The following is a 12,263-nucleotide window of genomic DNA, read 5'->3' on the forward strand; positions in this document are numbered from 1 at the left end:
TAACATGGAATGTAACTTTATTTGTTTTTCTTTTGTATATAATGAGACACCAAAAGCCCTTGTCATCTCTTAACAAGATACTAAAGCAGCTCTGTTTCATGAATGACAGCACAATTAAAGCTAAAAATCATAATTAAAAAAAAAAAAAAAAGAAACCCTTTGCACTGTACAATCTCAAATTAAAGCAAGGAAATTAATGACAATCTTTTGCATTAGCCAGGAAACGTGATTCTCTGCCACTGGGCTTTTTTTCTTGTTGACAATTCACAGGATGTGTATATGGGTGTAGTTATAGGTGTGTATATCCTACGCAGAACAGCAGTCCCTATTTTGTTGATCTAGTTCTTCTAATTGTTTAGTTAAGCTACCTAACTGATACAATTTAGAGTACTACATTAACACATTTAACATCAAGTTTACATACTTGCGTCTTTGAAATACTAGGAACTTTTACACGTTTTATTTGGCTTCGTAAGGACTGGAATATCACAGATAATGCAATCTACTCGTCTTTGAGAGAATATGGCTGTTATCAACTAGCTCTCTAAGGTTCAGAGTGAAATACGTTTCCTTATTTCTGTAGCTGACTTCAGAGAAGAAACGTGTCTTCTTAAGCGGTCAGTCTGATGTTACAGCCTCTGCAGAGAGAGAGATGCACGTTTAGTGAAGGACGATTCCCTCTGGACATTAGAGCTAAGCCGTTGCAGCAAAATCACTCCATTCAGCCTGATTTCCTACACAAATCTCAAGAAAAACCTATTCCGAGCATCTTTTCATAGTAGTATCTCCACATGACCAGAGGAGGGCTCTTGGCACATCTTCGCCCAGCCTGGCAGGTCGCCTTGCCTCTTCCCAGAGCCACAGAAGCGCAGGGCGAGCATCCGTCGGTGAGCACCGCGGGCTCTGCTCTGAAGTCAGTGGGTAGAGACGTCGCTCGCTGCTCGCCAGCTGGGCTGGCTTCTCATTTCCCCCATTCGATTCCGTGTCGCTGCGGGTTAATTTGAGATTAGCGGCTAATTCTTAAAAATCATGGTCGGGGAGTCGCCTCTCCCTCCTTCCTGAACATTCATCTGCTATTAGCCCCTGGTAATTAAGCAAATATTGATTGATTTAACCCTCTATGACTTATCCTGCTGCAGAAATTCCTTGCTTTTAGCTGAAAAATGCACTTGGAAAATGCACTCGGCTGAGATATGTATTGCAACAGTGCATCTTTTCACATCAAGCTCTTGTACGAGTGCTGCTCCTTCCTGCCACCCCAGCGAGGTGACTGCCTTCCAGCTCTGCTCCCCTGGCACGGTACAGAGCGGAGAAATCAATCTCGTCTCGCTTCCGTTCACAACCATGATGACGTTCAACCACACGGGTGTCCGTGACATCCTTTTGGGTTTTGTTTTGGCTAAAGGTATTAACCTTTTATGGAAAAGATTTTAAATTTGCAATCCTACTGGTATCGTAGATAGATTTTTTTTTTTTGTCACCTCTCTGCTTTGTTTTGTTCAAGTTTAACACTGAAAAACTATTAGAAAGGATTTAGAAACTCGGTTTTCGTAATAAAAGTCTCTCTTCCATCCCGGGGAAGCTTACTTCGTGTACTTTTCCCCCCTCAACATTATTCCTTTTCTCTTCTTTTTCTTTCCTTTTTTTTTTTTTTATTTATTTTTCTTATTTCTCCTTTTCTCCTTTCTTTTCAAGAGCAGACAGGTACAAGAAGGAAGAAGTCTTTCGTCAGCAGTCCTTTGAGATAGAGTAGATTTCAGTGAGTCCTCACCATGGTAGGATCATAAACTTACTGGGTTAAACCAAGCTAACTTTCCCTAAGCTGCCATGTTTGATCTGCACCATACATATATGTGTATCCTTGTGCCATTTTCTTTTCTTATAATTTTGTTTTTCTTGATGACCCTGAGCTATGGCTTCTGTCTCATTTCTACCACTACTCAACCTTCTTTGTTTTTGTCGTTTTGCCGATATAGGCCTCGAAGAAAAAATGGCAGAAGAGCACAAAGTAGCTGAGGTACATGAGGGAGGACCAGATGATGTTCTGCACGTGGGAATGGCACTGGCCGTGCTGCATCCAGGAGAAGACCAGGTAATTGATCACACAGCCAACCAGCATCTGGGTGATCTGCGACAAGGTGATGAACATGGCAAACTTGCGTGAGACTCTGAAGCCAGCAGCCCGCAAGGCATAGTAAGAGTACATAACGGCGTGCACTCCATAGTTCATGGTCATAAACCAGCCACCGCCAGCCACCATGTCCTTGTAGGAATACCAAGAATAAAGTAACACAGTAATGTGATGGTACCAGTGTAAGAAGATGAGCTTCTGTTTCCTAAGAATAATGAATATTGTATCTCCTGTAACAAAAAAGAAGAAAAAAAAGAAAAAAAGAAAAAAAAAAAAGGGAGGGGAGGAAATGAGAAACATATTGAACAATTCCACAGTTTCTGAATTCTGCAAGGCTCTCTTCCCATTGCTCTTGCTGCAGTATACACTTTTGGAGCACGAAAAAACACCTCAGCTATTGACCTCAGAGCTTGTCTAATTTGACAGCTTACTCGGGTCTTATCTCTCTGCGATTTATGCCCAACCAGAGCACCCCCATTTTGCTGCGTGGACAACCCCTGCCTGAAGACTCCACAGGTCTTTGCTGTAAACACAGCCTGCAAAGCCTGAAGTGACGCAGGTGGATGTACGTGCATCACCTCAGGCTGTCAGACTGTCCATCACACGCTGTGACCAGAAGAGAAAAACAGAGAGCAGAAAACCCGAGGAGGAAGCAGCAGTGCCCTGCCATTCAAGTGCCTACCTGCATGCCAATCCTGATTACATTTAACAGCGTCTTTTGAGTTCCTATGCAAAAAGCTATTGCATATTCAACCTGTGTTATTGAAAGGTATGTAATTGCCAGAAAAAATGCTTTTAGAAAGAGATTTGTTCACGATGAAATGCATATCCTTTTCTGCAAATTTGTTACTGTTGTAGAAAAGTAGATTTTATTCCAAATTCCTGCCTTTTTCTTTCTTCTGCTTCTTGTGATTGCACTGAGCATCCCAATTAGATACAATATATATACGTGCGCTATTCGTTTGTTGTTGTACAGTGATTCCAAAAAGATCCCTAAGCTTTGAATCAGGGGCCTTATTTCTACATATACGTATCCCTGAAAATCCGAATTATGAATAATAGTGATGGCTGGAACTGAAACTGCATTGTCTGCACTAGGTCTGCAGTAAGCCATAATGCTTCTGTTTATCTCATTAGCTGCAAGATGTTGATTCACATTTTAATAAGTAATCACATGATCAGTTTATTGTTGATGTGCAGCTCTAGCTGACATTTTCTAGTTTCAACCAAACTCGATTTCAGTGGTTTTGCAGTACTTTAAGCAGCAGGAAGCCAAAGGGTTCTGACACAGCAAAACAACTGGTGTCTGTCCCCTCGCTGTGTTTATGCTGATGAATTGCCGTGCTGTAATTTGCTGAATCAAATTCTCTGCTGAAAGGTAAAGACTTATTTTTGCTGTACACCTGAACATGGTGAGCTCTGCAGCCCTCTGAGGTTTTGTAAGGGTGTCCTCTGAAGGGAAAGCTGGAAGGCTACTAAATCACTCCTTCCTCCTTCCCATTAAAACAATCCTCTCTTACACTAATAAGCTGTGGGATAAGAACACCTGCAGACAGGGTATGAAGTTGGCTTTGGCAAGTCTATAGTAAGTATCATTCCAAATAAATCGCTGGAGAAACAACAGTTTATAAATATCCACATCTCACTGGAATGGGGATTGGAAAAGCCAGAGATGTTGTGGGAAACTGGTTTCTATTTGGAGACAGCCACAGCTTTCAGTGTTCAGGGAGGAAGCACGTTACTGTTCATAATTGTACGCCCACACGTGTATTTAAGGATGAATGTTGCAGAACGGAGGTAGGATCTGACTCGAAGCCACTTGCTGACACAGCTGCTCTAGCCCAGCCCTCACTTCAATATCCATGGGGTAAGTGGCTGCTGCTGCTGCTGTTCAGATTTGTCTGTAATCACTGATGGCTTCGGAAGCAATCGGCCAGGCCTGGTAATGCTGAGGGGAATGCTAATTTATCCTTTGCTGTGGGATCAGGACATGTCCTCACAAAAGTTTCACGGGGAGCAAAAGGGATGTGATGTTTTCTCATCAACTGCATCATGACCATAATGCTGACCAGTCCCTCAGGGCTGAGCCCGGAGCTGCAGAGCTCATGGCTGAACTTGCAAAGCGTGAGAGCCCAGCTCAGAGCAATACTGGACTTGTGTCTCCTGCTACCGACAACCACAAAAAAAAACAAAGCATGTGAAGCGTGCTGGACTGGCAGGCTCGGATATAAAAAGGGTGGTGGTGAATTCCTGGCCAACTGCTGGGGACTTGAAAAAAACTCTCTGGAATTCAAACTACAACTTTAACTACGGTTTCTCGATGGAGACTTATTAGCTTTTCCTGGTTTTCATTCTTCCCACAGCTCTTGCTCTGTAGGGAAGCCAAATACCCTTGAGCCATGGCCACTTACAGCTGAAGAAAATGTGCACCAGACAGAGCTCTGAGGAGGAATGGGAAAGCCTTCTGCCACTTACAGCATGCCTTGCTGTTGTGAATCAATGGCCAATGTCCTGTTGCTGTTACGGATAGATAAAATCCATTGCTGGCAGGTGGGCTACATGAATTAATTGACAGGTTGGTGACAAGGCACACCCCAGTCCTTTAAATACACTGGAGCTTAGTGAACTTCACGTTTGAGGACGTGGACCTACATGTTTTTGTTACCTGAAACCAGCATCATCGTAGGTATGCTGACAAAGGCTAGGAGAAAACTCCGAGAGCTGAGCTGTACTTTCAGCTTTGAAGGTTTGCCTAAATGAGTCATACTGTGGAGACCTGGAGCAACCTAGATTATATGTACAAGTACCTGAGACTGCCCCGTATTGCTAGGGCAACCATTTGAGGGGCTTTACACTTTGCCACATGAATTGCAAATGTCCAGTTTCAAAACAGTAGCAAAGACCCAGCTATTTTCCAGGAGGACTGACAGAGGCAGAGGAGAAAGAATAGCGTTGAGTTTGATGGCATCTAGAGAATGCTCTCTTCATGCTGCTCTAAATAGGCATGGAGAGAAAAAGGGAGAGAGGTTACTCACCTAGTTCGGGTGCTTTGCTTAGCACAAATGCGTACGCCCAGAATTTGCTGACAGGTCCAATGTAAAAACTCTGGTCGCACACTGACTGCTTCAGGCCTTTGGTCATCAAAATGTACAGCATGAAAGGAGCAGTTCGAACAGCACCAAGTATACTTGGAAAAAAAAAAGAAAATGAAGAAAGTTGAGTAGATACTTGACATCTACATGCCATCACTTCAAGTCATTTTGAGAAAAAAAAGTCATAAATGTGCTAAGATAATAAGCTTAACAGCCTTAAAGCTGGAGTAACTCTGCCGGCTTCTAGGAAGTTGTTCTGAACTCATATTTGCAAAGTGGATCGCAGTAATAAAGTATTCCCTGCTGAAAGTCTGGCACAATAACTTCAGTGGTTTTGATTTCATTACTACAGGAACGAGCCTTCAGTTTTCAGGACCAGCAGGAGACCCCAACTTCAGCTGCAAACAACGTGCAGAGTTTTGATGCTGGCGGCTGGAAGACTACAAGAAACGAGTTAATAAAGAGCTGTCAGCAGCATAACCGGGACCGATTCCCTCCTCTGATTTTTCCCTGAGTTTTCTCTTGTCTCTCCTCGTGCATATTACATCCACAGGAAGAGCGAACAGGTGCTGTGGTCAGGGCTGGCGTTTTGGTGCGTGTGCTGGCTTCGTCTCTTAAGGGGTCATTGCTAACAGAGGAGCCTACTGGGTCGAATGGTTGTAAACAGCACAGATTCACTCTCACCTCATCAAAGCGAGATGCGAGGTAACAGTGTTTTGTAAATGAGGAGCATTATGAGATTTGCAGCGATACTAATTGGTGCAATTACAGAGGGGATAGGTTCAGATAACAAAAGACGTGCAGCTGACGTAAGGAGCTTCTGTCTCAGCAGTGAGGCGCTTTGCAGAGGTAATTGCCTTGCTGCTCTACAGCAAGAACATGCTTGCCCATTATTTAATGCTGTGGTTTGGTTGGCCTTCAAAAATCATGATGAATACTGGGTGAAACAAGAAACTTTCAGAAAACTGGAGCAAAGAAAGGCCCAAGCTCCTCTGGAGCTGAGTCTATCTTTATGCCTATATCATACAGCCCTCTGCTTCTACTCAGCTCCATCTGATCTCCCCTCTAACTTCTCTGTGGCCCTGTCCTACTCACAAGTTCTCTGGTTCCTGCTCTGCCTCGGTGTCTTTTGTGACTGTGGCATGGCAGTAGGCCAACCAAGCCACCTGAAACTGATGTGTGCTGACACATGTGGACAATGCCAGCTATCAAATACGCAAAGTAGGAGAAAAAAGGAACACTTCATCTGAAGCTGCAGATTCCCTATCACTTGTCCTTGTCGTGTGAAGCCAGTATTCTTTAAAAAATGGTTTTTAAAATCATCAAGGCAGCCTCAGAGCCGTGGTCTATGGCAATTCTTACTCGTTCAGAGTAAATGCTTCAAGTACAGCTGCTGAGCATCAAAACTATTGATCAAAGTTTTTATTTGCATAAAGTATTTGGATTTCCAAATCTGCATTATTAATATAACCAGTCTAGCCCAACTGCTGTTAGCAGAAGCAGTGCCCTTTGCTGGCTCTTGTCCACATCATGTACTCTGCAGGCTCGTGGAGCACCACGCTAGGAGGCTCTCCAGCCCTGTTGTGCATGGGGAGAAGTGTTGTGTCCTGGCTCCTGCACTACATTTTGTTGCATCAGGTCTGACTGCGCCACCAAGAAATGCAGACAACAGTCAACATTGCTCAGTTCTCCCAAGAAGCTGCTATTATTAGCTGCTGTTTGTAGTTGCTTGTGGGCTCTACTGCCAGCCAAGTCCTCCTCTGCTATGTGTAAATAAAAAAACCCATCCTGTGGTGGTACAGGATTACTAAAGTTCAGGTAAGCCTGGGTTTCCCAACAGCACTGCCCAAAGTTATGCATATATTATGCTTAGTTATGCTTAGGCAAGACAGCAGTTGCAGTCTCTCACATAGAGATTTTGGATTCATCCAGCCCTGCACAGAGAAGAGAAAGTGAAGTATTCTGAGCATCTACGCAGCCCGTAGTGCATCTTCTCCACGGAGGGTTTTCCCTCCCAGAAATGCTGTCTGTGCATGCTTTTCTCACGTCTGTCTGGCATCAGTCCTTCTCACTGCGCAGAGTGCCCAAGCCTGCTGTAGGAGTTTTGAAACCGGGTGCAACTTGTTCTGTGTCTTCTCTTTAGCATTTCACACAGGCTGTGTTTTCCCAGGAGCTGCATTTCTCGTTCCCAAGAAGAGAGGAGATCCTCACAGAGATACAATCTGATCACTTCCCGAGGCAGTGAACTCCTCAACTTGGCCAGGGCAGGCTGCTGCTTGCTCTTGCGTTTTGGGTGGTGGCAAAACTGGGTGGAGCAAGATTGGGCAGAATAGCTAAAGATACACAGCTGGTAACCTAGTTCTCCCTCAGCAAATACTTCAGATGGGGAAAATAGGGAAATGGGGAAAAAAATAGGAATTTTTAAATTAGTTAATAAAATAGCTGCAAGTAATGGGCCTTTGCTTGCACAGAAACTATACTGCTCTTCTAAAATACCATATATTTTTGAAGTTTTAAAGCCAAAGAGAATCCTGTGCCATGAGCACATGCTCAGATAAGAAGAGCACTGGTTCAAGCAACAGGCAGATGTTGACTTAACTGCAGGTGACTCAGTGTGGATGGCCATGGGCTTAATCTGGACTGATGAGAGAGCAGAAGAGTCTTTGCCTTGTGGGGATGGCACAGTTTCACTCTGCTGTCCTTGGGACTGCGAGGATGTAACTCTTCCTGTCTTTCTGTCTAGCAACAACTGCAGAGCTCTCCTTGGTGTGGATACACACACACACACACACTTTTCTAATTGCAGCAGGAGTAATTTCATGGCATAGTGGCATCCTCTAGGTCCACGACTCCAGAAGTGGCTCTGGCTACTTCTCTACATGGTGTGAGTCAAACTGGTCTGAAATTTTTATCAGTAAAGAAGTTAGGTTTTAGCATAATTCACAAGGGTGGCAGACTGGAAGCAACCGATTCAACTACCTAAATACATGCCATGGGAAAATAGCTGCCTGTGTGGTATGCTGCACACCAAAACACTGGCTTGCTGACAAGCACACACCCCTGGAGACGTAAAAAGATTGAACACAAGTCTGAAAATATGCCTTGGACACACAGAGATATTGCTGCCTGTTTATGCCTCTGCCACTTAACCTTGTTTGCTCTGTAAGGTAAGATCAACCAACAAATTTCTATCTTGCAAAGACACGATGTGCAGCAGAGTGATGACACTGCTTGCTCAGTAAATCACTTCTGCTTGGTTTTGTCCTCGCCCTGCTCTGTGCTGTAGCTTTTGTGAGGTATTGAAATGAACTGCTTACCAAAGCAGTCTGTCTCGCACGAATCATCCGCAGGGATTTTAGAAATAAGGTAGCAGTGAATTACTGTACAATTACAGCCTTTTGCAACTAGAGAGACTGATCAGAAACAAACTGCACTGGCTAATACAGCTTTCTCATCTATTCAGACTCAAAATGTCCTACATTCGCCTCCCTCCAGGCAGTGGCTGCTCTGGTAGACTAACGAACGCCCAACTGATATTTTACTGTCTATAATGTGATCAAAATATATCTGTGAGTAAAATAAAACCTGAACTTTTTTCCTCGCAAGCTCAGTTTCAAATGAAGGCCTCAAAACCCATCACACACATGGGTTAGGACAGCAGTTATGAAGGAGGGAAGCAGAAGGTCTGGAGCTATCTGATGTTACAGAGGAGGACACGGTAGGCACTAGCAGCTGAAGGCTATCCACTGCTCCAAGCTGCTGTCAGAAGGGAGTGAAGCACGTGTTTCTCAGAAGCCTGAGAGGGAGGCAGGTAGATCTTCTGTCCAAACCCGGCTGTCAGCGAGGCAGGCTTGGCCATGCTCCTCCTCATGCAGGTAAGTTCCTGCACTTGGCTACTGGCACCCCAGCCCAGGATCAACACGGCAGCAATGAGCAGGGAATGTGTCTGCAGCTTTAAAAACAATATTCAAAGAAAGCTATAGAAATGCAGGCTTCCATTTATCCCCCAGCAATGGCATTATTGCGCTCTGTAATGTCCTACCCAGATTTCCTACTCATTTTGATATTCTGCTTTCACATCGAGAAACAAGCCCACGCCCGCATTTTTCAGCACACAGCCGTGGACAAGTTCGAGTTCAGCACAGAATACAGCAACATTTTCTGAAAGCTCTTTAGTGCTGTGATAACCACACAGTGGGAGCCTTTTGCTCAGGTTTGTGTCTGACAAACCCCAAATAAGCTGACCGAGTGCTCTGTGAGAACCGGCCTTGTCTATGCAAACCCAGGCAAAGCCTGGTGTCAAAAGTGGCATCTCTTGTTTTCCAAAGTGTGCCCTCCTGTGCTGTAATCTGTCATGTGGCACCAGCAGAGAGCAGCAGGGAGCCCGTGGCAACCAAGACCACGCCACACTGCCCAAAATTAGGGAACTACAACATGGACTCCCAAGCAGGCCCTCCTGGTCCCCCCATGGCCATGCTGGCCCGGCACCCAGGGCTGCAAGGCCTTGCTGTGGGAAGGCCGAAATCCAAATTTGTGTCTGCCTGCTCCTGTGGTACCTCACGGGGTCCCAGCAGGTGTCACCTCCATGTCACCTCCCGGGGGGTGGCTGAGAGCATGTGGCCCTTGTGACACCTGAAGTGAGGAGGCCCAGGCCTAGCAGTGCAGGCCTTCCTCGCCTGCCCTTCTTTGGCACAGTGTGACAGTGAGAACGAAAAAAGGAGGCCACTTCTTCTTTTCCTCTTGTTTTAGCATGCAAAATATTTACAGAGGAAGCATTCTGTGTTAAAAAGAGATGTTCAAAGGTCAGCCCTGCTGAAGAAAGCGGTGCTTTCTAACCCTTCTTTGTGAATAATCAAGCTGTGTTCAGCTTTCAGTCCTGTTCAGTGAGAGTACTTTGCTGGACGTATCGAGTTCCCCTTCTGCTGCTAAGGAGCTGGTCTCTTAACAAAATCAAATGGCCTTTCTGTGCCCTGCTGGCTGAAAACCTGCCGTCCCTACACAACAGCAGCACGCTGTGGTGCTGGTGGTGTGGCGGACGTGCATGGGGTGCACGGACTCCCCTCAGGTGGGCAGCTCAGGGCGGCCTGAAAACACACCTAGAGGAGCCAGTTACTGCACAAGACAACAAAAGATATTTTCTGTGCTTAGCTGAGCAACAGAAAACACATAAAATGTAAACAGATACAGGAAAAAACAAACAGAGAAAGCACCTACAAGAGAAGCAAGCTTCTGAAATACGTTTCTTGAAACGAAACACAGTCGAAGCCACCTTCATTAGACAAGCTCTTAACTCCCAGGCTGGACAGCTGCCCCTGAATCTGAACCAGACAAGAAACTCAGGACCCCCTGCCCTAACTGAAACCAGGACCCCCTGGTATTAACAAGCAGCGTGTGCCCGGGTGGCTGCATCTCCAGGTGGAGATGCTCACGTCTTTCAGCCCTGTTTGCTTCTTGTGCTCTTTGATTAGGTCCTAAAAATAAGTTTGTGAGAAAGCAATTTTGCAGCACCTCCAGGATGTTTTTTAATAGTTGAGAGTATTTATAGAGCTTTCTTCTCCACTTGGTAAGGGTGAGAGTCTTTGAAATCACTCTTACCTTCTGTAGTCTCATGAAACATGGTGCCAGCATACCAGGCATCAGTGATAGCCACCAAGCAGATAACACAGCAGGGAAAGGGCTGGGTGGCCGCTTTCTTAAAAACTAAAGGCTTATGTTGCCTGAGATTAAATTGTTTGCAGGAGATTTAAGAGATTTCCCATGAAAGCTTGCGCTGGCCATGCAAAAAGGAACAGTAGCTTTGGCTGACCCAAAAGACACTGAGGTACCTCATGAGGATGCCTCATGGTTGAAGGGGCCACTTGTCTTGCAAAGCAGCAGAAGGAAAGTTTTTTTCTAAGCCTGCCACAGAGTTGTTTTTTTTTTTTTAATATATATATATATGAGCTAGATTTTATATATTGGCTTCAGGTCCCACAGGAGCAGAGTGTTCTGGGAAATTGTTAGTCCTTGTGTCAAAGAGGAGAAAACCCTCACACAAAATTTTACTAGTTAAATCAGGAGGTTTATAGGGCCCTGCCCTCAACCTGTGAAAAAAAAAAAAAAGGAAAAAAAAAAAGAAATGTTTTTTTCTTCATCTGGCTGCAGTGAGGGTAATTTATTGTTAAAGCTGAGCTGAAATAAAAGGGAATTTCCATGTTAAAGCAGTTACCTGGGTGGTGCAAAACAAGGAAAGGCTATTACAGCTGGGACTGAGCCTACTGGTTTTTACTGGTGACTGGGTGCCCGTTTGAAGCCTATTGTTCCCAAATCCTTTGTGGGTAAACATGCCAGACAGTTTCAAGGCTGGGGGAAGAATTAAAAACATGACGATAACCTTTCAAGAGTCTGCCTGACAGAAATGGCACTCGCTCCATGCAGGGAGGAGACCAGTGAGACCCGCTGAGAAAAACCACCCTTCTGAAATAAGGAAGCAAAGGCTGAGCAAGAAATACATTTCCTGACTAACTGCCCTTAAACTTCAGTGGATGGATTCTTGTATTTAAACAGGTGTAGATGCTATAAGGCTACTTTAGGCCTGTCTTTGATTGTAAAATCCTGGTATTTTTACAGTAGAGTGAGCAACCATCCAGTAAGAAACTGATCAATAATTACAAATGAAACGTGGGCAATGACTGAAGAGATCTTCTGGCTGCTGTTCAGTGGCCTGTGTGGAATTAATGCATCTTATTTGGATCCCAAGGAGCTAGTGAGAGTCATGGCTAAGTCAGCACAATAGGACATGTTCTCTAATCTCACAGAAAAGTAGTCTAGAAAAGGATCTGGCACTCAACGTCCTAAATGGTCCACATGGCACAAGGACAGCATCTACGAAATCTTTGTAATTTATTTCAGGACATTAATAAGTGACTAGGAGAACCAGCTTTCTATGTCTGCACCTGGTGATTAAAAATGTTTTGCTAGGTTTGTTGAACCGAAGGTTACAGTTTTCAGTTAAATGAGTCAGCCTCTTGGTCAGTGAAGGATATACACAGCGATAATGT

The 12,263-nt window shown here is 44.6% G+C and overlaps 1 protein-coding gene across 1 annotated transcript in view; it reads right to left on the minus strand.

Moving 5' to 3' along the window:
- The window catches only part of ELOVL6 (ELOVL fatty acid elongase 6), a 59,165-nt gene continuing 46,902 nt past the window's right edge, over positions 1 to 12,263 (minus strand). Inside the window, exons 3-4 of the mRNA XM_068681973.1 lie at positions 5,167 to 5,318; positions 1 to 2,361 (exon numbers count right to left, since the gene is read on the minus strand). Of these exons, the coding sequence (XP_068538074.1) occupies positions 1,937 to 2,361; positions 5,167 to 5,318 (577 nt within the window). The 3' untranslated portion in view covers positions 1 to 1,936. The remainder of the gene's footprint in view (positions 2,362 to 5,166; positions 5,319 to 12,263) is intronic.

This window comes from Anas acuta, chromosome 4 (genome assembly GCF_963932015.1).
Source record: "Anas acuta chromosome 4, bAnaAcu1.1, whole genome shotgun sequence".
Classification (NCBI taxonomy): Eukaryota; Metazoa; Chordata; class Aves; order Anseriformes; family Anatidae; genus Anas; species Anas acuta.